At 41.5% G+C, this 24,615-nt stretch overlaps 1 protein-coding gene across 1 annotated transcript in view; it reads right to left on the reverse strand.

Moving 5' to 3' along the window:
* Nucleotides 1-2,377: 2,377 nt before the first annotated feature.
* Aldh9a1 (aldehyde dehydrogenase 9 family member A1) overlaps nucleotides 2,378-24,615 on the reverse strand; it is a 28,430-nt gene continuing 6,192 nt past the window's right edge. Inside the window, exons 4-11 of the mRNA XM_004865187.4 lie at nucleotides 24,182-24,316; nucleotides 22,236-22,432; nucleotides 21,158-21,298; nucleotides 13,410-13,598; nucleotides 13,104-13,191; nucleotides 7,594-7,735; nucleotides 4,969-5,081; nucleotides 2,378-3,150 (exon numbers count right to left, since the gene is read on the reverse strand). Of these exons, the coding sequence (XP_004865244.1) occupies nucleotides 3,056-3,150; nucleotides 4,969-5,081; nucleotides 7,594-7,735; nucleotides 13,104-13,191; nucleotides 13,410-13,598; nucleotides 21,158-21,298; nucleotides 22,236-22,432; nucleotides 24,182-24,316 (1,100 nt within the window). The 3' untranslated portion in view covers nucleotides 2,378-3,055. The remainder of the gene's footprint in view (nucleotides 3,151-4,968; nucleotides 5,082-7,593; nucleotides 7,736-13,103; nucleotides 13,192-13,409; nucleotides 13,599-21,157; nucleotides 21,299-22,235; nucleotides 22,433-24,181; nucleotides 24,317-24,615) is intronic.

The following is a 24,615-nucleotide window of genomic DNA, read 5'->3' on the forward strand; positions in this document are numbered from 1 at the left end:
CATGAGGTGAGTGGCTTTGTTCCACCACACCACGCCCTTCTTCCATGATGTTCTCCCTCACCACAGGCCCAGAAACAATGGCACAGCCAACCATGGACTGAAACCTCTGTAAGCATGAGCCAGATAAATCTTTGCTCTTTTATCTCAGCGTTTTGTCCCTGTGACAGAAAGCCAAAAGCCAACAGAGTATGTTTTGTATGTGTTAGTATTGTAAGTGGTCCTCAGCATCCAACCCGTGTGTGTGGCTGCTTCCTTGGGGGATTGGGTCTAGTTCCTTACATAGAGTGGCACAATCCTGGTCTTTCATAGGACCTGTGCTCATCCTCTTGCTCTAGATCACTCGCAATGCCTATCACAACATAAATGCTATGAAAATAGTTGCCATGCTGTGTTGTGTGCAGGACAACGACAAGGAAAAGTCAACACATGCTGAGTATGCTTTCTGTGCGTCTGGCACTAGGGCTCAAACCGAGGGCCTTGCACATGTGACACAAGTCCTCTGCCACTGAACTACACTCCCACTGCACCCATGCAATTTTTAATTTTCAAATATGTTCGATCTGCAGATGTGAAAGTCATGGATATAATGACTGGCTGTATTCTTCTAAGACACTTCATGAATGAACAGGTAACTTTTTTCAGGTAAACCTGTTCAAATCTTTGTGAAATAGCTAATGACATCTGAAACACACTTTGGACCATGCAGGGGTGGGGTAGGCTGAATAATAGCCCCCAAAGACATGGCCTCTTCCTAATTCCCAGAACTTTTATTGAGACACGGTCTCACTATATAGCCCAGCCTGGACTCAAACTCACAGCGATCCTCCTGCCTCAGCCTCCAAAGTACTGGGATTACAGGTGAGTGTCACCATGCCTGGCCCAAACCTTTTTTTAAATTAATCTTTCTTTTTCTTTCTTTTCTTTTTCTCTTTCTTTTCTTTTTCCCTTTCTTTATTCTTTCTTTCTTTCCTCTTTCCCTCTCTGATTTTTTTGAGACATTATGTAGTTCAGGCTAGCCTTGAACGCACTACGTAGCCCAGGCAGCCCTTGAACTCATGGCAATCCTTCTGTCTCAGCCCTGAGTGCTGAGATTATAAACAGAACTTGTGAATGTTCCCTTTCATGGCAAAAAGACTTTGCAGATATGATTAAAGATCTTGAGATGGGAAATTAATATAAACTATCCAGGCAGGTAGACCTAAGTTCAATCACAGTGTCCTTCAATAGGGAAGTAGAGGAGATCTGAAGATCCTAAACTACTGGCTTAGATAATAAAAGGGGCTATGGACCAAGGAATACAATGCAATGTGAGGCAAAGGATTCTCCGTCAGTTTTCTGTCAGTATAAGGAAACACCTAAGATTCCTGTAAGAGCGAATGTTATGATCATTAAATGAGATGACATGTAGCAGTAGACTGCCCAAGTACTCATATGTTGGCTCCTTTCCCCTGGCCGTAGAGGAACCATCAGAAACCTGTTTTCTCCAAGGTAGTTCCTGGTATTTATGTTGCACAAGGGTCCTAAGACACAGTGAGATACCACTGTGGCCTCACTTGGTGTTCCATGTGTCCTCTGTACCCATAAACACCAGGAAAGGATGATTCAATTGTCTCCAGGTTCTAAAACTATAGCATTTACCCATCTTGATGCATAATTAGATCCAAGTACAGTAACAACAGACATCCCATACCTCTGCTACAGTAGCAATTTGTCTCACTTTTCTCTTTGCTGAGACAATACCTGACACCAAGTTAAAGGAGGAAGGTTTATTTCAGCTCAGTTTGTAGAGATTTCAGTCCCCATTTGGCTGTCTCTAAGGCAGAGAGGTATGGCAGGGTGGCATGGCAGAGGAGAAACAGTCCATGGCAGGGCAGGCAGGAAGCAGCAAGAGCAAGCAGTGAAGCAGCAACATCAAACTTCTTTTCCCTTTTATGCCATCAAGGCTGAAAGCCTTTTGGTTGATTCTACCCACACCCAGGGTGGGCCTTCTCATTATCTACACCCAGAGTCATGCTAAACCTATCAGACTGATCTACTTATCATACCCTTAATCTACATTCCCACTCCCTAGATCCAGCCACCTCAGAAAAGCCCCACCTCTGAATGCACGAGGCTTTGGGGGGACATCTAGACACAAGCCATGACACGATTTATTAACCATTCCCCTAAAAAGAAGAGAGGAGGGCCACTGGACAGCCTGAAAGTCACAAGGATCTGATAGTTCTTCCAGATGGTGCTGCCTGTCATATGGGAAAGAACAAAGGGTGGAGCTGCACCTGCCCCTCATGCTCACAGCTCCCTCTGCCCAGCGGCTTATAGCCTCTGTCCTATTCTAGCTCCATCCAAGATGTGAGGAGTTCCAAAACATGCAACGGGATTAACAATGTGATTTTATTTTCACTACACTACATTAGCATACAAATAATTTGTGCATTTATTTTTCTATTTTCACTTCCAATTTGTGCATTTAACAGGCACTGTAAGACAGGAAACTATAGTTCCAGGACTGGAGACACATTTCCTTCATCGCAACAGAATGGAATCAAAGTGCTTACTACAGCAAGTTCAGACCCATGCAGAATTTGACCCTGTCAGTTTCTAATCTTTTCTCTGTTTCAGTCATCAGCTTTCTCAAAGGAATGATAAGAGGCCAAAAAAGAAACAAAGGTAAATGACTAGAAATTATCTCTACTGATTCCACTAGGAATCTACAAAGGAATAAGGTCCTTAGCTAGAGAATTAACATTGGGTCAGCTGTGTGGACGAAGTGCAACCCTGGTTATGCTCTCTCTACCTGTTAGACTCTACCTGTTCTCTAGAAATGTGTTGCTAACTTTTAAAGACTTCACAGAAATTTGCTGTCAGGAAAATCACAACCATCTTGATTACTGTCTAAAAGGCACTTACGCACATTTTCAGTTAGGAAGGTGACTGAAAGATGAAGAACACCATCAAACCACTTTTTAAATCTGAATTTCCAAAGTCTGGATTGAAAGTGGTCCTCAGTTATCCTGCCTTGTCAAGAAGCCAACTTGACTTATCCCACAGCCTGGCTTCAAAAAGTAGACTCCACATCACCCATCTCCACGCACACAGTCTTCAGCTGTGAATAATATTCAATTGTCACACGGCCGTTCTCTCTGCCGAATCCTGAAAGAAAGGAAAGGGGCCAGGATGAGCCATCACTACAACTGTCTGAAAAGTCATAGTACTACTTAAAGATGGACACCGCTTCTCTGACCCCAACACTTCAGGATAAATTCCTCCATCCACGTACTAGCTCTGGAGCGCAGGGTGGGAAGTAGGACCCACTGGTCCTGGGGACCAGGACAGGAAAATACACAGGTCTCATTTCTTAGCTATTTGTGACTCTGAATTTCATGGGTCCACTATTCTGGTTAAAGATATTTTTAAATGTTTGGGTTTTTGTTTCCTTTGCCTTCTTGTTGTTGTTGTTGTTGTTGTTAGGACAATCTGTTAAAAGTGTGAAATCATTCTCTGTAACTATCAACCTTCTGGCCTCAAAAGGGGGTGCTAATTTAAAACTCAACTCTATGTAATAGGTTCATTAAACTTTCACACTAAACCTGCTATTACACCCTGCCCACTACAAAGGGGAGGGATCCCTGAGGTTCCTCTGATGACATTGTCCCTCTGAGTGTATATGGTCACAGGACATTGTCCCAAGCTAGTCCTATCTTCTACACTGTCCCAGACTTACGCAGGCAAGCCCCAGGTCCTCAAAAAGCGCATACTTCTGTGGGTGCCATTCAAAAGACAACACACAGAAAGGTCTGGGCGAGACCTAGCTCTCCTTTGCAAGTCTCTGAGCAGAGCTGGTTAGCGGGTTAGGGCAGGCACTGCTCTGCACATCTAGCTGTTTCTCTTCCTCATTCTCTGCAGACCTGGTCCAAAGGGAAACAAAGAGTGGCCTGAGACACCCCACACCCCACCCCGCTGAGGCCCAAGCTGCAGATTCCAAGCAAATTTGCCTTGTGCTGAAGGTGAGACCCAAATACAAGGGCACCATGTTTCCCACTTGCATGTGTGCCCATGCGTGCAGCCCCTCTGAGCATCCCCTCTCCCCTCTGACGGAGGTATCAGTAGAGTACAAGTAGGGAGTGCCAGGATAATACTAAATGCCAAATGAGGCTGGCAAATTAACACTGCCATCTATCTCATCAGTGTTCAGTGGGGTTTATGTATTTGTCAACACTGTGACGGCTGTAAAATTTGCCACAGTGGCCAGGGGTGAGATTGTCAGAACAATGCTTCTAAAAGGCCAAGCTATTTTGAGTCTAGATGGAGAGCAGTGAGGGAAACTAATGAACACCTATAGGCAACGGACTTTAGGGGAAGAAGTTCCATTCCTGCTGCCTCTACCTGCTGACATGTTAGACTTGTACATCTGTCACACTGAGGTGACAAGTGACTATGAAAGATGGGACATATCCATAGCCACTGACTAGGACGATGATGGGTGTAACTGATTGTGAAATGCTAAATTAAGAGACTATTATTAGGGGGCTGGGGATTTAGCTCAGTGGTTCTGCTGCCTGCCTGGCAAGCGCAAGGTCCTGAGTTCAATCTCCGGTACCCCCTGCTAAAAAAGAGATTATTATTAATTTTGCCTAAAAGAGAAAACAAACTAACGTAAGCTTTCTGGGATATTACTTTAGAGACACTTTACCTAAACCCTGTTGATGGGCAATGCCTCAAACGGAACTCCTGGAGAAATGGTTTTATGTTCAAGGTCATCGCAGGCTCTACCCCCATCATGAACCTTTTTGAGATGTGTATCAGCACTTCACAAGCCACACTCCACATAAGAACCTTCTGGAGATGCCTGGCTTCCATTCCGAGACTCCAGGGCGTGGGGGGAGCACCTGGACTCTATCAGGCAGACAGGTTTGGGAACCCTGGTCTCCCCAGACACCTTGTTTGCTGACACAATGGCCAGCTCCCCACCTGACTTCTTATATCCTCCGAAGGGCAGCTCCACCGGACTGACGTTGTAGTTGTTAATGTAGCACGTTCCCGCCTGAAGCTCGGCCACCACTCTGTGAGCCCGCTGGATGTCCCTACCAAGGGAAGCACACTGAGTTATTACTACTTTACTAGAAAAAGTCAGGGTCCAGTTTTAAGGCTCCCAAAATCTTGCCAAATTTTTGTCTCTTTAAAATGTTTTAAAACCTTTTATTGTCGAGGCAAAATAGGCACAGACTTCAGATTTACAGTACCCTCTAAAAGGAATCTACAAAATAAACAGGAACAAGGGTGCCAGGACATGCCAATGAGGAAAAACAGTCTCCAACAAATGGTTTGAGAACTAGATACCTACAGGCAAAAGAGTAAAGCAGAATCCCATTCTCTCACACCATACACAAAAATTCATCCACCTGGATCACAGATCTAAAATGTCCAAGTGAAAACTGTAAAAACTCCTGGAGGAAAACACAGGAATAAATCCTTATGTCCTTGGGTCAGACAAAGCCTCTTTGGCTGTGACACCAAAAGTAACAGACCACACACAAAAAAAGAGTAATTGGATTTTATCAAAATTTTTAAAAATCTGTGCTGCAAAGAAGATCATCAAGAAAGTAAGAGGGCTGGGGATGTAGCTCAGTGGTTCCAATGCCTGCCTTGCAAGTGAAAGGTCCTGAGTTCGATCCCTAGTACCAAAAAAAAAAGTAAAAGAGTAAGTTGGGCATGGTGGTGCACACCTATAACCCAGTACTCGGGAGGCTGAGGCAGAAGAATTGCTGCAAGTTCGAGGCCAGTCTGGGCTACAAATTGAGTTCAAGACCAGCCTGAACTACATAGCAAGACCTGACTCAAAAAAAAAAAAGTAAAAATAGGCTAAGTATTGTGGCACACACCTGTAATCCCAGCACTGAGGAGGCTGAGACAGGAGGATCACAAATTTGAGGCCAGTCAAGGCTACATAGCAAATTCTAGGCCAGCCTAGATTATATATTGAACCCCTGTCTCAAAAAAAGGAAGTGAAAATAAAATCCACAAAAACGCACATAAAAAGGGCTAACAAGAATGAAAAGAAACTAGAACCTTCATACATTGTTAGTAGGAATGTAAAATGCTACTGCCCTTTTGAAAAACAAGTTAGTAGTTCCTCAAAAAGTTAAATATAAAGTTACCAAATGATCCAGCAATTTCCCTCCTAGAGGTACACCCAACAGAAATGAAAATACATGTTCACACAAGCCAACCATGGTACTGCACACCTGTAATCCCAGCACTGAGGAGGCTGAGGCAGGAGGATGGCAAGTTCAAGCCTAGCATGGGCAGTAATAGTGACTTAGTAAGACCCTGTCTCAAAATTTTTAAAAATTTTAAAAGTGCTGGGGGTGTAGCTCAGGGCAGAAGCCTGGCTTCAATCCCCAGTATCACCAAAAACACCCCAAAAATTTTTTTAACACAAAGACCTGAACAAGAATGTTTATAGCAGTATTATTCATAATGCACACAAAAGTAGAAATAGCCAAATGCCCATCAATGCATAAAAGCATAAACAAAACATGGTATGTCCATACAATGGCATATCATTCCAAAAGGAATGACATGCCGATACATGCTGCAAAATACATGAACCTTGAAACACGATGATGAGTGAAGGAAGCCAATCACAAATCACATTATATGACTCCATTCACATAACTTTTTTTTTTCAGAATAGGCAAACCCATAGGGACAGACAGTAGATGAGTGGCTGTCTGGACTGCAGAGGAGAGGGAATGGAGGGTGACTATTCTGTTGTTGTTTGAGACAGGGTCTCACTAGGTATTCCAGCTCACTATGCAGCCCAGGCTGGCCTGGGACTCACAGCGATCCTCCTGCCTCAGCTGGGATTACAGCCACACACCACCACACATGGCTAGAAATAACTATTAATGGACACACAGTTTCTTCTTAGGATGAAGAAACACACCGAAAATATTCTAAAATTAGCTTATAGTGGTAGTTGCACAATTCTGTAAATAAACTAAAAACCACTGAACTGAGTGCATTGTGTGGCATGTGAATTATCCCAGTAGAGTTGTTAAAAAGAAAAGGTAATTGCATATTAGGATTACCTTTTTCTGTTTGTATTCAGGTGGCAAAGCCAAGCAAGAGCACTTAGTTCTCTCCATTGACAAATTTAAAAAGCTAAGTCCCAATCTTTTCTTCAGTGCTGAAAATGAAGCTATCGTATCAGGGCCTGGAGGGAGACTTGGGCTTTCCTTCCAGGTCTGTGACCACAAAGCCACAGGAAAACTAACCTCAGGGTTACCAAACAAACAGGTTTCCAAATAGCCCAATGCTTTACACAGACCACTACCTTAAATGTTTATTCAATCAATGAACAAGAGGGCGGAATTTTCATCAACAAAGTTCATAGCTCAGTTTAAACTTGAGCAGAGTCCTTAGGCCATTCGGGGCAAATTACAAAGTGCTTCTGTGGCATCTTCTGACTTCAGCTGAAGCACACACAAAACGCCGATGGCTCTAAGCGAGGGAAAACTCCAGGGAGGAGTCAGATCCACCACACATCTCGGCCCCACCCCAGAAGCCTGTTCGGTGTCCTCCTCCATGTACCTGGTAAACACGCCAGCTGCGAGTCCAAAGGTGCTATTGTTGGCTCGTTCCAGAACCTCGGCTTCTGTGTCAAATGGCAAAATGGACATGACCGGTCCAAAGATCTCCTCTTTCACGCAGGTCATGTCATCTCTGCAATTAGCTGCAAACATTTATTATAAGATCCAAAGTCAGTGAAATGTCTGAAACTGAAAAATGCCTTATTCCCAGTAAATCCATAACGAGAAAAAATTCAGTATAGTACTGCGAGTCTGCATAGAAAGTGAACCCCTTTCTGCACGGCAACTCAAAAATACACACCGAACAAATACAGACTGCGCAACTCTAAGTCCACCTGTTTTAATTCATCATAAGTAAATAGCTACTGAGGTGACAAAGATTTACCTGTAAGGACATTCATCACAACCTTACTCAAAATAGTGAAAACAGGAAGCAATAAGCTAAATATCTTTTTTTTTTTTTTTTGGTACCGGGGATCGAACTGGGGTCCTTGTGCATGCGAGGCAGGCGGCAGAACCACTGAGCTAAATCCCCAGCCCAAGCTAAATATCCAAAATGTAAGAAATGGTTGCATGGCCCGTTATCACCACTCCTGTTCAATACAGTTCTGGAAACATTAGCCTCAGCAATTAGAAAAGAGAAAGAAATAAAAGGAATAAAGATAGGAAAAGAAGAAGTTAAACTGTCACTATTTGCTGACGATATGATACTTTACATAGAAGACCCAAAAGACTTCTAGACTTAATTGACAGATTGAGTAGAGTAGCTGGATACAAGGTCAACACTCAAAAAACAGTAGCCTTCTTATACACAAATAACAGACCCAATGAGAGAAATTAGGGAAACGATTCCTTTTATAATAGCATCCAAAAAAATGAAATATCTAGGAATCAGTCTAACAAAGGAAGCAAAAGACCGCTACACTGAAAACTACAGCACTCTGAAAAAAGAGATCAAGGAGGATATAAGAAAATGGAAAGACATCCCTTGTTCCTGGGTAGGAAGAACCAATACAGTGAAAATGGTCATACTTCCAAAACTGCTATATAGATTTAATGCAATGCCAATTGCAATTCCAACAGTATATTTCACAGGACTAGAGAAAACAATCCAAAAATTCATTTGGAACCAGAAGAGACACAGAATAGCAAAAGCAATTCTAGGCAACAGAGACATGGCAGGAGGTATCACAATCCCCCACTTGAAACTATACTACAAAGCTACTGTGATAAAAACAGCATGGTACTTGCAGAGATACACAGACCCGAGGATCAGTGGAATAGATTAGAAGATGCAGAAACAATTCCAGACATACTCAGCTACCCCATCTTTTTTTTTTTTTTTTTTTTTGAGACAAGGTCTTTGCTACATAGTTAAGGCTGGACTTGAACTCAGTATGAGCCCAGGCTGGCCTCAAACCCATGGCAATCCTCCTGCCTCAGCCTCTGGAGTGCTGGAATTACAGGTGTGTGCCACCACACTGGCAGGATTATTCAAGATGTTTAAGTAGTCTTGGTTCAGTTTTGGTAATTCATATGTATCTAGGAATCTATCTTTTTCTTCTGGAGTCTCCAATTTCTTGGAGTATAAGATTGTGAAGTAATTGCTAATAATCTTCTGGATTGTTGCAGTGTCTGTTATGATTTCATTTGTTTCATTTCTAATTGTATTGATTTGTCTTTTCTTTCCTTTAGATATGATGCCTAAGGGTCTATATTTCAAAGAAGTAGCTCTTTGCTTCATTGATTCTTTGTATAGCTTTTAGTCTCTGTTTCATTAATTTTTGCTCGGATTTTTATAATTTCCTTCTTTGTGCTACCTCTGGATTTGGGTTGTTCTTGTTTTTCTCAATCCCATCTTTGACAAAGGGGCCAACCACCCTCACTGGAGGAAAGATAGCCTATTTAATAAATGGTGTTGGAAAAACTGGATTTCAACCTGCCAAAGACTAAAACTAGACCCATATCTATCACCATGCACTAAACTAAGATCAAAGTGGATTAAAGATCTAAATATTAAAACAGAAACACAACTTTCTGGAAGATAAGTTAGGTAGAACTCTTGAAGACACTGGCATAGGAAAAGACTTTATGAACAAAACCTCAGTAGCACGGGAACAAGCACAAAGAATCAACAACTGGGATCTCTCATCTTATTAAAAAGCTTTGGGCCAGGGATTTAGCTCAGTGGTTTCGTCGCCTGCTGTGCAAGTGGCAAGGACCCGAGTTCGATCCCCGGTACCAAAAAAAATAAAATAAAATAAAAAGATAAAAAGCTTCTGCACTGCAAGAGAAACCACCAACAGAGCTAAAAGACAACCTACAATGTGGGAAAAAAATTTTTAGCAGTTGTACCTCAAAAAAAGGATTACTATCTAGAATATATAAAGAACTAAAAAAAAATCAGACCACCCCCCCCAATTTAAAGACCCAATTCAAAAATGGGCATCTGAAATGAACAGACATTTCTCAGACAAAGAAGTAGAAATAGCAAATAAACATATTAAAAAATGGTTAACATCACTGGTCATTTGAGAGATGCAAATGAAAACAACACTGAGATTCCACCTCACCACAGAAAGAATGGCTGCTATCAAGAAATCAACCAATAACAAATGTTGGCAGGGGTGTGGGGAGAAAGGAACCCTTCTCCATTGCTGGTGGGAATGCAGACTGGTGCAACCACTGTGGAAATCAGTATGGAGATACCTCAAAGAACTAGGACTAGAGGTCCCATTTGATCCAGCTATTCCCCTGCTGGGTATCTTCCCAAAAGAATTAAAAGAATAATACTACAGCAATATATGTGCACCCAGGTTTATAGTGGCTCAGTTTGTAATAGCTAAAGCTTGGAAACAGCCCAAGTGCCCATCAACTGGAAAATGCATAAAGCAGATATGGTTTTTTTTATAAAATGGAGTACTACTCAGCCATAAAGAATGAGAAACTAGAGACATTTATAGCTAAATGGATGCATATTGAGGCCATACTCATAAGTGTAATAAATAAGACACACATGTGTAAATACCGAATAGTTTCTCTGGTGTGAGAAACTGAAAATGTAAATAGGATTAAAATGATTAAAATGAATAACTGATAATCTGAAATAGGAAGAAAAGGTCCAAAGGGGTAGGGGAAGAGGAAAGGAAAGAAGGGAAAGGAAAAATTATGAGAAAAGGAAAAAATGGAAACAAAGTCGTTGTAAATAGAGAAGGGCAGAGGGGGCGAAGGGCACACAGGTAATGGGGAAAAAATAAGAACCAAGATACATCATGTACAGGTACAAGCACCCAGTGATAAATGTAAACGTACTGTATACCTAAAATGTACCAATAAAAGAATTTAAGCAAAAAAAAAAAAAAAAAGCGATTGCATGAACTGTACACATGCTCATGATAAACTTTCATGAAGCTTCCAAAAGTAATATTTTTGAAAAAAACAAGACCATGTAAATGTTCATGATAAAACACTAAAAATGACATAAAACAGCATGCAACATCAGCCCGACTGCTGTTAAAATGTTACATGCATAACTGTCTTTATATTTTTTCACATTTTCCAAATGCGAAAGGACAGGGGCAGGGGAGGGGACAAAGGAAGCTGAGGGAGAGGGAGAAGGAAAGGGGAGGGAGAGGAGCGAGAGGAGGAAGTGGAGGGGAGGGGAACTGAGGGAGTGCTCGCTGCATATAAGAACACAGTTAAGTTCCTTTCAGTGGCTAATCTGCTGAAATGATTTAATTCACACTTCACACTTTAAAATCTGCATGTCAAAAAAGCTCAGATATTCAGATGTCCAATACTGAACCCCAAGGAGTCTCAAAGAAGGGAGTACATTTATTTATCTGCACTGTAACTGAAGAACGTCTTCTCAACTTCGGCAAGCACTGCACGGAGAGTGAGACGTGCTGTCTGTAAGGCTGTGTTATGCACGTAGACAATGTGGGGGCAGAAAGACAGATTGAGGGCCCTACCAGAAACACCAGTTCTGTGTTAGCCAGACTGAAGACCAACTACTTCCCGAGCTATGAAGAGGACAACACTGAAATCTGTTGAGAGATCTGTCAGATGCTACCCTGTATACAGCACGCTGCTCACCTGTGAGTTATGATGCGCTTTGGAGACATCTGAATTATCTTGAAAGATGTATTAAGAAATATCTAGGATGTTTTTAGTTTATTATATTCTAATTCTTTGAAAATAATCTACATATAATTCTGAGGAAAACCATTAGCCAAGAATTTAATTACTCAAAACAATTTATTACCCAATAGTCCCGGAAAATATGTTATCCTATACAGGCTGATAACACAGGATAGCTCTGGGAGCAGTGAGAGCTATGCTGGAGAATCAAGAGAGATAAGGGTATGAATAAGCAGCAGCTGACACGTAAGAACATTTTACAGGTGTGTGCCATCGTGTCTAGCTCTAACCAGAAGATTTTTAAGACTGAAAGATGCAAAATAAGAACCAAGAGAGTATATAAAGGTGCATATCTCCAATGATGAATGTCATTATATTGTACACCTAAAATGTACCAATAAAAGGATATACAAAAAAAAAAGATTGAAAGATGCTAAAAATTATGAAATTGCATGATTTTTTTTTTTTTTTTTTGGTACCGGGGATCGAACTCAGGACCTTGCACTTGCAAGGCAGGCAGCGGAACCACTGAGCTATATCCCCAGCCCGTTAAATTGTATGATTTTTAAAAGACTAACATATTATCTAACAAATTGGCTTTATTACGCTAATGTTCAATAGTTCAAATGAAAAATTCTTTTCTTTATAGAGGAATTAAATTCATTACTTAAATTTTTATCAAATATGCATTTGCAGCTGCAAATGGTGGCTCACTCCTGTAATCCCAGCACTCTGGAAGGCTGAAGTAGAAGGATTTCAAGTTTGAGCCCAGCCTAGGCAGAGTAACAACTTAGTGAGACTCTGTCTCAAAACAAAACAATTTTTTAAAAGGTTGAAGATGTAGCTCAGTGCAGAGGCCCTGGGTTCAATCCCCAGTTCTGCAAAACGAAAGAAAACAGCCGGGGATTTAGCTCAGTGGTGTGGCCACCTGTCTCATAAGCACAAGGTCCTGAGTTGGATCCCTGGTACAAAAAACAAAACAAAACAAAACAACCTTAGGCACTTCTTTTTTTTTTTCCACTTTCATTTTTTTGTTCTCCCTGCTTGCAGAACAATAGATGTTGTCCCAGGTAAACTAAGACATATGACTTCTCTAATGGAAGGGCACCCAGAGGGATTCAAAGTTGATGGGGCACTTCTACTTTTTTTTTTTTTTTTTGGTACTTGGGATTGAACTCAGGACCTTGAGCTTGCAAGGCAGATGGTGGAACCACTGAGCTAAATCCCCGGCCCTTCTACTTTTTAAACCTGAGTAATGGAACGCATGGTTTTCCAGCCCTCACTTTATACTACATATATATTTTATAAATATTCACTCCTATCTATTCAGTATTTAATTCAAATCACATAAAAGCAAACAAGAAGACATACTCAATATACAAGGTCTCATGTAGTATCCATCTTTTAATTTGGGATCCTCAGGTACGTACAGGTCTCCACCACATAACACTTTAGCACCCTGCCAAAGAAAGGAAAATGAATGTGTCTTTTGCATTAAACATACAGCCCCACAGCATTCCTGAAAGGTTATGAGTATCCTGAACAAACCAACAGATACAGGGCAGAACACTGCTCAGGGACACTTCCAGCCAGTGCATAGCGACACAGGAAAGGGGATGGGACAGTGACAATAGACAACTCTTCCCTCGGCCCGCCCAGCTGCTGCTCACTTCTCACCTGCTCCTTTGCCAACTTCACAAAGCCGAGGACTCGCTCCAGGTGCGGCCGGTTGATGAGCGGACCCATTCTTGTATCTTCCAGAAGGGGATCTCCAATTTTTATCTTCTGGGTCTGTTTCACCACTTCTTCAGTGAACTTACCAAGAATTTCCTTTTGCACAAATACTCTTGTGCCGTTACAACAAACCTAAAGGACAGATACAAGACATAACTATGCATAAGGGACAAAGAGTGAAAGGGAGAAAGAAAAGTAATCTACTAACTTTAAACTTAAAAGAGGCATGACACATTTTTAAAGGATATTTTCATTTCTAAAAATTGTCCATGCTGAGATGGGAGAAGTGGCATACACTTGTAATCCTAGCACTCCGGGAGGCTGAGGCAGGACAGAAAACTTGATCCCCACCTGGGAAACTCAGTGACTTAAGAGTCCCTGTCTCAATATTTTAAAAAATTAAAAATAGCTGGGGATGTAGCACACTGCAGAGGCACTGGGTTCAATCCCCTGCACTGCAAAAAATTAAAATAAAACTTGTGCCAATATTGAACAGAAAGGATTGTACATGTAATTTTGCGCATACCACCCGCAAACATAAATCTGTGTTTTAAAATAAAAGTTAATTCCACCTTTGCTTAAATTTCCTTAAGGCCATCAGTGGGTCTGTATGACCCAGGACCTCCCCTACTCCTTCCTATCAGCTGCTCAATTTGCTGGGTAGTTCAAGGGGAATGGGAAGAACTTCAGGAATAAGAATAGAAGAGAGCCAGGCAAGGTGACACACGCCTGTAATTCAAGCATTTGGGAGGCTGAGGAAAGAGGATCTCTAATTTGAGGCCAGCCTGGACTACATGTGAGATTCTGTTTCAAAACAAACAACAAGAAAAGATTAGGTGCTATAGTCTTACACTGAGTTTTCAAAACTAAGCATTTCAGTGCCTGTGTCTAAAATTGCAAATAATCTTGATTTAGACGCCCCATAAAAATGAACATAATACTGCTCAAAGGCTGACAGAACAGAATGGAAAAGTCCAAGAACAGATCCCGGTGCTCATGGACATGCAGTTAATGATAAAGATGGAGGCCCAAAGCTCAGGGGAAGATGAACTAAATAACCAACTGTGCTGGACAACAGGTTATCCATGTGGAAAAGAGGTAACAGGACACTCCTCTCACATCAAACAGGAGAATGCACTCCAAATGTATCAAGAACCTAAGCATGAAATGTAAAACCCAACCATCACTAGGACAAAATATAAGCAATTTCTCTATAGCCTAGCTATAACAAAAGAGTTTTTAACAACTGCTCAGAATCTACATACAAGCCTGGCGTGGTGGTGCACGCCTGTAATCCCAGCACTCGGGATGCTGGGGCAGGAGGATCACTATGAGTTCAAGGCCAGCATAGGTACATTGTTATACCGTGCCTCAAAACAAAACATTAAAAAAACTACACACAATGAAAGAAACACTGATACATTTAACCACATAAAAGTGTTTTAAAAGAGAGGGTGCAATGGCACCTGCTTATAATCCCACCACTTAGAAGGCTGAGGAAGGAGAATCACAGGAGCAAGGCAAGCCTGGTCTACACAGCAAGACAGCCCCCCCACCCCACAATTGCCCTAAACAAATGCAGACAATTGAAAAACTGGAAATATTTGAAACTCTGATATCAGATAAACTGCTATGTTACAAATACTTAAAGAGTTTTTTAAAGTGTGAACTTCATATGAAGAAGATAAATACTCCATAAAATGTGGGCCAGGGATTTAGCTCAGTGGCACTGCACCTACCTCTTAAGCGTAAGGTCCTGAGTTCGATCCTGAGTACCAAAAAAAAAACCTCCACAAAACATCAAGGAAAAGAACAAAACCCAAATAGAAAAACAGACAATTAAAACACACAAACACATATACCAAAAATGGTCCTTAAGTCTAGAAATGTTTGATCGCGCTCATAACTAGAGAAATGAAGTTAAAGCTACACTGAAATACCAATTCCCACCTCTCTGGGGAAAGCGTAAAGCTGTGAAATTATGTTCTGTAATGAGAAGCTATAAGGAAACAGGAATGCACACACTGTATGAAAGTAATTTTTTCCTAAGAACGAAGATACATTATGTACAGGTACAAGCACCCAATGATAAATGTAAACGTACTGCATACCTGAAAGGTAACAATAAAAGAATAAAAACAAAAAAAGAGGAACAGAAAAAAAAAGTAATTTTTCCTTTTAGAGAAGAAACTGGCAACATCCACATATGCACCTAACATCATTGATCTTCAGAGAAATGCAAAACAAAACCGCAATCAAGCCATGCCTGGTGGCACAGACATATAATCCCAGTACTCTGGGAGGCTGAGGCAGGAGAGTTGCAATTTCAAGCCTAGCCTGGGCAATTTAGCAAGACCTTGTCTCAGAATTTAAAAATATAAAATGGGCTGGGATGTAGCTCAGTGAGAAGGCCGTGAGTTCAATCCCCAGTACCACACACATACATACATACATACACACACACAAACATACATACAATTTTAAAAACCTACGATCAAATACTATTCCACAGCCACAAAGATGACTATTATATGTAAAAAAAGAAAGAACAAGTGTTATTAAGGATATAGAGAAACTGGAAACTGTGTTTTACTGGTGGGAACATAAAATTTAGCCATTATAGAAAGCAGAGGAGTGGCTCCTAAAAAAATGAAACACTGAATTCCAGTGTGCTCCAGTGATTCCACTTCTGGGCATGTATCCCAGAGACCTGACAGCAGGACTTCCACAGGTATCTATCTGCACACCAGTGTTCACAGCAGCATGATTTAAACTGCCAAAAGATGAAAACAATCCCTCAGCAGAGGACTGAATAAACAAAATCTGATCTATGCATACCATGGAATACTTAGTCTTACAGAGGAGGATTATCCTGACAACGCTATACATGAGTCCTGAAGACAGTGTAAAGTGAAACAAGCCAGATATAAAAGAATAAATACTACAAGATCCCACTTATAAGAGACACCTAGAACAATCAAATTCACAAAACAGCAGCTAGCAGGTCGACGGAAAGGGAGGAACAGGGAGATTGATAGTTAATGAACTCAGGGTCAGTTTGGAGTGATAAAGTCCTAGAGATGGCCAGGGAGCAGTGGTGACAGCAGACATGAATGTGCCCAAGGCCACCAAACACTTCAGAACGATCACTCACCCTTTCAGCGCCTAGTGCTCCAGTTGTGGAATACCCATAACAACGGAACATAATAAAATTTTTTCTTCAAATTCTTGTTCCTTGAATTTTTCTAGGTAACACATATGAATTTCATGCAAAAACTTTAAAAATTACAATCTGCGGCATAAATGCATTAAAATGGAAAATGTTTTTGTTTTTTGCTTCTATAAAAATAGTCACATGGGCCAGGGATTTAGCTCAGTGGTTTTGCTGCCTGCGGTGCAAGCACAAGACCCGAGTTTGATCCCTGGTACTAAAAAAAAAAAAAAAAATTAAAAAAAAAAAAAATAGTCACAGTATGTAAGAAAGCCAACTCAACAGCCCAAATAACCACATATGCCTCATTTAAAAACAAAGGATATGAATAGATACTTTTCCAAAGAGATAACAATGACCAACAGATTATGAAAAAATGCTCAACATCACTAATCATTAGGGAAACACAAATCCAAATCACAATGAGATATTAACTCACACTTCTTAGGATGGTTATTATAAAAAAGATTTTTATAAAGACAATGTTTTCACAGATGTAGAGAAAAAGGAACCCTTGCATACTCTTAATGGAAATGTAAATTAGCACAGCCATTATGGAAAACAGCCCCTAAAAATAAAAAATAAAACTAGCATATATTCCAGCAACACCTCTGCTTGATATGGATCCCAAAGAAATGAAATCAGTACTTTATTTTATTTTATTTTTTTTTTGGTACCAGGGATCGAACTCGGGTCCTTGTGCTTGTGCAGCAGGCCGCGAAACCACTGAGCTAAATCCCTGCCCCTGAAATCAGTACTTTAAAGAGATACCTACACTCCCATGTTCATTACAGCATCATTCACAATAGCTAACATATGGACTCCACAATCTTCATGTTCTCAATGAATGAATGAAGAAAGAAACATCGTAGATCAATCTGCTGGAGTGAAATAAGCCAGACACAGACAACCTGACTTACATGTGGAATCTAAAAAGTCAAATACACAGAAGCAGAGAATATAATGCTGGTTACCAGAGGTGACGTAGGAGAGAACTGGGGAGATGTTAGTCAAAGGGTACAAGTTGTACTTATATAGGATGAATAATTCCAGACATTTAATCTATAGCATGATGACCAGATTTAATAATACTGAGTGTATACTAAAAGTACATTCAAAATTGTCACAAAAATCCCATACATTTATCACTTTTAGGAGTCTCTGAAAAAACATCTCCAACAATATGAAAATGCATGTGCATAAGGTTATTCATTCACTGCAGTACTGCAGTGAATAATAAAATACTGCAAACAACATAAATGTCTCTCAAGGAAAAGCAGCTGGATTACACAGCAATGAAAAAGAACAAGGATCTCTATGAAATGACATGGAGTGGTTTCTAGGATATATTAAATGAAAAAAGCAAAGAGCAAGAGTGCCTCTAACATGTTACCTCTCGTGGAAAAAAGAAAAGGAAAAGAGAAATAAACAAGTACCTGATCATTTGTGCAAAAAGAAGCACAGAAAAGGAAAACCAGAAACAAATTAGAGTGGGTACCAATGGGGATGGTCAGGAAGGTTATGGGAACAGAGTAGAAAGCATGGGGAGGACCTAGTTTTAAGTGTGGATTTTTAAAAATTCTAACATTTAGAACTACATTATTATCTTGCTCAAAATAAGTTTTTTGTTTTTGTTTGGCACTGCTGGTCTCTCCAGGGCTTATCACCCACCCCTTTATTTTTTGCTTCAAAACAGGATCTCATTAAGCTGCCCAGGCTGAGCTCTAATATGGGATCTTCCTCCCTAGCTTCCCAGAGTGCTGGGACTATAGGCATGCACCACCATACCCAGTTTGAAACAAGAGTTTTAAAGTCTGCGAGAATAGGCAAAACAAACCCCAAATGAAATACTAGCAAAAACAATGGAGTCAGTTATTTTAAATGAGTATCACAACCACACTGAAAGCAGGGTAAGAAAGGGGGAATGAATCTTGGCAACAGCTGAACACAGTATTTTGACTGCACTCTCAAAAAGAACTGTAAATTATTGTAGACTCCAATTAGGTTTATTTTTCACTGTGGTATAAATTCACAAATCTGAAGCTATTATAAATGTATTCAAGGATTAAGGAATTATTTTCTTCTTCTTGTTTGGTTTTTCTTTTTGTTTTGTTTTTGAGTCAGCGTCTTGCTATGTAGTGCAGGCTAGCCTTGAACTCATGGTAATCCTCCTGCCTCAGCCTCCTGAGTGCTATGATTACAGGCCTGTGCTACACACCCGGCTTAAGGACTAAGGAATTAAATAAATATATTGTAGGTAATGGAGCCAAATTTCTTACTGTCGGAAATTACAAATGTGAAAAGGTAGAAGGGCAAATTGAACCCTTCGAGAATTAGATTAAAACTGGAAGTTTTTGTCTGAACTTGTGGTTGTTAAGAACAGGTAAGTACAGACAAGGTGTGTGCATATATACAATCAAGCAACTCCTAGCACTCTCCACTGAGGGCCTTGGAGCACCGATACCCCGGCAGCAGTGAACATATTTGCCACTCAGACTGTGGTTTCTAAATCCCATTTACCACTCAATGAACCAGAGCTCCCAGAGCAATGGCTGACTCCAAGGTTCAGCCAGGGAAAGAATAAGATGAGTCTACAATGCCTTACTGTGCTAGAAATTAAAGAGAGATATATATAACAGGGCACGGAAAGGAGCTCCCACTAGCCAACTATGCAGTTATTTGAGCATCCAAATAAACAATAACACTAGTGGATTATAAGTGACAGAATGAAATAAAAATATATAAACAAGTGAAGGAAAACAGAGAAGGGAAAGTTCTTCCTGACACCAGAAGGTGGACTCATAAATACAGAAGCGACAATGAACTGGAAAATCATCATTCAGCAACAACCATAATAAAAATTTCAGCAAGAATCATCAGTGGGTGATAAAACTACTGGGTAGGAAGTTTGATGAGGAACAGAATAGACTCAAAGTATCTCTCATGGCCAGGCACGGTGGCACACGCCTCTAATCCCAGTACTCGGGAGGCTGAGGCAGGAGTATCACTGTCAGTTCGAGGCCAGCTTAAATTACATGGTGAAACCCTGACTCAAAATACCAAAAATCTCTCAGATGATAATTAAGTGCAAAAGAAAAAAACAGTTACTACAGTGAGGATCCACTTTAATCAAGTGATCAGAGTTAACATCTGCTAAGGACACAACAGCACATTTGCACTACTTTTTGCCAAAAATGAATAATATGAATGAGATTAACAGGAAACAGCCGACAGACCTACAGTGAGAAAGATTCCACAAAGTAAATGGCCTGTACACTTCAAAAATGCCAAGGTCATAAAAGATAATAACTGAAGAATGCTTCCTAACTAAAGGAGATTAAAGGCAAAAGGACTAATGCTAATTACCTGCTTGGCTGACCACATGTTATATATGTGTATCCTTGTGTGCCTCATAAATATGTACAATTTTTAAAAATAATTTTGAATGCAAAAGAAAAGCAGGCAAGACAACTAAATGCAATGCATCATCTTTGATTCAATCTTGTATCAGAAAAAAATTTTTTTTGTTTTCTTTTACTGTTGGGAGCAATGCTACATAATTCTAGGGATAAATCATTTGGTTAGCCTAGTTCTCTTGCCTACAGCCCAGCTACAGAATAACTCCAGTTTGGCCTCCGGTCACAACTGAGACTTCAGTGATCCAGTGATGCTGTGATTCTCCAGGACAAGAAACATCCTGGGAGAACAAACACCTGCTCAGTTCCTCATTGTTCTTGGACTGATTAACATCTTGTTTGCCGGAGATGTACTGAACTCTCTGCAAGCCTTCCGTTACACCTTGTTTATCCCAATGTGAACTACTGAACTCTCTGCAAGTCATCTGTTACATTTGTTTCTCCCGATGTACTGAATAAAAGGTGTGGTAAGCTGGGGGCTTTTGTCTTTGCTGCCCAGAGCAGCACTGATCAGACCCAAAGCTCAGCTTCTTCTCGGTCTCATTTTTCTACCTTTCCTGTAATTCGCCGTGTGCTGTCGTGGCTCGCAGGAGACCAGGACTAACTGCAGAGGTTCTGGTAACGTCCCCTTCCCCTGTCCCCTACATTTTACTAAAGGGACAAATGGTGAAATTTTAACAAAGGTTACAGATTCAGTAACACAGCCCTACTGATGTTAGCTTATTGATTTCCACAAGTGTTGTGTGGTATGTAAAAGAATACACTTGTTTTAGAAACATTAAAGTATTTGGAGGTTAGAGAGGCCTCTTTCTATAACTTTTAAGTGTTCAGAAATTCTTAACAAACATGTATGTGTGTGTAGAGACAGATGAAGAGAATGATAAAGTGAGTGTTAACATTTTAACATTCAAGGAATCTGGTTCAAGGGTACATGGGAATTCTTTGTTCTATTCTGCAACTCTTCTATTAAGTCTGAAAATATTTCAAAACAGTAGCTGTACAACACGCTGCTGGATGAAGGGGTGGCGATTCCTTCTGAACCTCTGCCAGGGATGAGCCCATACCTGCCCTTGTGTGAGGAAATTGGCCATCAGCGCCCCCTTCACGGCGTTCTCCATGTTACAGTCTGAGAAGATGATGAGTGGAGATTTGCCCCCAAGTTCCAAGGTAACAGGTTTGACTCCTTTAGCTGACAACTCCATGATCTGTGAAACAAAAATAAAACATTCAGGGCCGGGGGTTTAGCTCAGTGGTGCTGCCACCTGCCTCACGAGTGCAAGGTCCTAAATTCGATCCTTCGTACCCAAAATGATTAAAAAAATAAAGCTTTCAGAGGAAGGCTGACACTGGTTAGACTGCACACCAGCTCTATTAACCCTGACCCTACAAAGTCACTGACAGCTGTGTATGACCTTCTGCTTTATTCTCATCAATATACTTTGCCCTTCATCTATTTAAAATGCTCTTTTTTCAGGCCAGGGATTTAGCTCAGGGGCACCTGCCTCACAAGAGCAAGGTCCTGAGTTTGATCCCTGGTGCCGGAAAAAATAAATTAAAAAAATATTATTTTCCATAAAATGGAAGAGAGCCCACAGAAGTGTACTTCAAAGTCTGAGGAAAGCGTTCATTTTAAACAGTGACAGTGAACTTTTAGAGCTTCTGATGACACAAACAGCTCACTGTGGCACATGGGACACAGGTTCACCAATACCGATTTAAAACATATGGTCGTGTTGCCAGCCTCTTCTGTGGCTCTTCCTGTGTTCAGGGCTGACAGAGCTCAGAATACAAATTCAGGTGACAATGATGAAGCAGAAATAACCTAAGGAAAGTCCTCTTCCTCCCACTCATGGAGTTAAGTTGCTTAACAACACAAGTGGGGGCCCGGGCCCTCAGACACGGCACCACCTCAGGCAGGACATGCGGCCTCCACGCCACGTGACCCAGCACGGACACCCCACCCACACCCCCTTCCCTCCTGCTTCACAGGACACTGTAGACCTCAGCCTGGGAGAGCCTCCTGCCCCATTCCTTATAGAAGATTGGTCAGCTCCAAAGAGGAACCTCCACTCGCATCCGAGGTAGGACTGGCTTTGCCAAGTCAATGGCGACGGTGTTAACCAGTACTGGTTTCATCTTTACCTTCACACCAGTGGGCACACTTCCAGTGAAGGAGACTTTGGCCACGTCGGGATGCTGACACAGAAATTGGCCTGTGGCTGCCCCGCCCTGCACCACATTGAAGAGCCCGGGAGGCACGCCCGCCAGGGTGTAGACCTCAGCCAGGAGCACAGCGGAAATGGGCGTGAAGGGGGAAGGCTTGAAGACCATGGCATTACCTGCATGAAGCCAAGACACCACACAAGACTCAGACAGGTGCTCTTCTGAGGGGGGCACTAGGACAATTCTGGGTCCCGATCCCCTATCAAATCCTACGCTAAAGCCATTATTAATAGTAGATGCATCTTGTCCCACCTACCCTGGATTCTCCCATTAAACAGACCATATACTTGCCCAGTAAACAGCAATACCGCACACTTGCATATCAAGGGCTTTTCACATTTAACCACCTACCAGCCCAATTATTTAAATATGGGATGACCAAAAATTGCATATACTTTTTGTTAAATTTTTGTAAGATAATATAACAGGAAATATAAAAATGACAAATTTTTAATCAAATTCATTCAATACAAGAATCAACTGGTTGAAATGACACCTGCCCGAGCAATGCTTGGGACAGTCAGTACGTAAACAAGCACGATGCCCAAGTGACACCCAGGCTCAGGGCAAACTGTTAAGTGGCTAAGATCTAACATTTTCAACAGGAGAATGAAGTATGGTCAGTTCCACTCACATATATACATATACATATATACATATATATGTGTGTGTGTGTGTGTGTGTGTGTGTGTATATATATATATTATACACACACATACATAATTTATACAACTTTTTTGTTTTTTGAGACAGGGTCTTACTATGTAGCCCAGGCTGGCCTTGAACTCAAAACCACCCTCCTGATTCAGCCTCCCAAATGCTGAGAATACAGACATGCACCACCATGCCTGGCTTTAGTCTCATTTTGTAAAAGTTGAAACTGAAGACCAGAAAGGTTCGTTTGGGGAGTACGAAAGGCTAGTGACTCAATCCTGGCGGTCTCTCCTCTCATCTGGCCTCTCCACACCAAGGTGCTAAGACAGGTAACTGCACTAGTGATGCAGGCAGTGCCTCCACACGATGTCCTAACAGCCATGCTTTTCTAACATTGGGAGTTTTTCTAAGATAAAAATAAGCTTCTTCCCCTATAGATTCTTTTCTTTAAAGAGTTTAAGAAAACCATTTTTGTAGTGCCTCAGCCAAAGCTACTCTCATGGGAGCCTTCTTTACCACTTCTCTTAAAAACCAAGGAAGAGTTTATCTTCTGCTTCCTAAATCAAGTCACACTCCTCAGTGTTAGAAATGATTGCCCACAAAGCAAAAAATGAATTCAGTTTAGCAGGAAAAACTGTTTCTTTCTGTATTCAAAAATAAACCAGAGCCAGCAGTGGCGGTGGCCGCCTGTAATCTCAGCATTCTTGGGGTCTGAGGCAGGAAGATCAGAAATCCAAGTCCAGCCTGGGCAATCAGTGACTTAGGAAGACCCTTTCTCAAAGAATTAAAAGAAGTCTGGGGCTTCAGTTCAGTGCAAAGGCCCTGGGTTCAATCCCCAGTACTGTAAAACAAAAACCAAAGAAATTAGAATTCCCAGCATTATAAAATAAGTAAATACATAAATAAATTGGATAAATAAAACATGGTAATATCCAGAGATATGTGTGTCTTTAATAGAGGTGTGGGGGCTGGGGGAGCTCCTCTGTGGAGGTGGCTGAAGCAGGCAGGTCTCTAAGGCAGGCTCTGCAGGGCAGCAGTAGGTGGCTATGAAGTCAGGAGGAAGAAGGTGGGGCAGGAAGGGACCCGTGTCCTCCAAAGTCTGAATGTCCCAGAGCAGAGCCCTCTGCCTTGAAGTGTGGGTTGACAGAAAGGTGAGGGGCAGAGGACAGAGCTCGAGCGCAGGGCTCCCAGTGGGTCTGATTGCTTCTTACCACAGGCCAGAGCCGGGGCCGACTTCCAGCAGGCGATCTGGAAGGGGTAGTTCCAGGCTCCAATCCCCACACACACTCCAAGGGGTTCCCTGCGGGTGTAGCCAAAGGATCCACCTGGGAGCTGGATGTGCTCACCTACGGGATGAACAGAGGACACAGGGAACACACGTCTATGCCCCCTAAGTTTGACCAATAGGCGACCCACACTCCAGGCAGACCAGCCTCACTGGTTCCAAGACCCTGGCTCCCAGAGCTCCGCACTTTTATTTCTCTGGTCCCTGGGACACTGGCTTCCTGCACTTTCCCCACACAGAGGATCCTGCTTATCCTTCAAACACATGTATCCTACCAACTCTCTAAAGCTTTCCTGAGCCTCCACTGGGTAACAGATTAAAAAGAAAATGGAGGGCTGGGGATTTAGCTCAGTGGTTCTG

Source organism: Heterocephalus glaber, unplaced genomic scaffold (genome assembly GCF_053883595.1).
Source record: "Heterocephalus glaber isolate CG9 unplaced genomic scaffold, H.glaber_assembly_v1.0 deba00000738, whole genome shotgun sequence".
In the NCBI taxonomy this organism is placed as follows: domain Eukaryota; kingdom Metazoa; phylum Chordata; class Mammalia; order Rodentia; family Bathyergidae; genus Heterocephalus; species Heterocephalus glaber.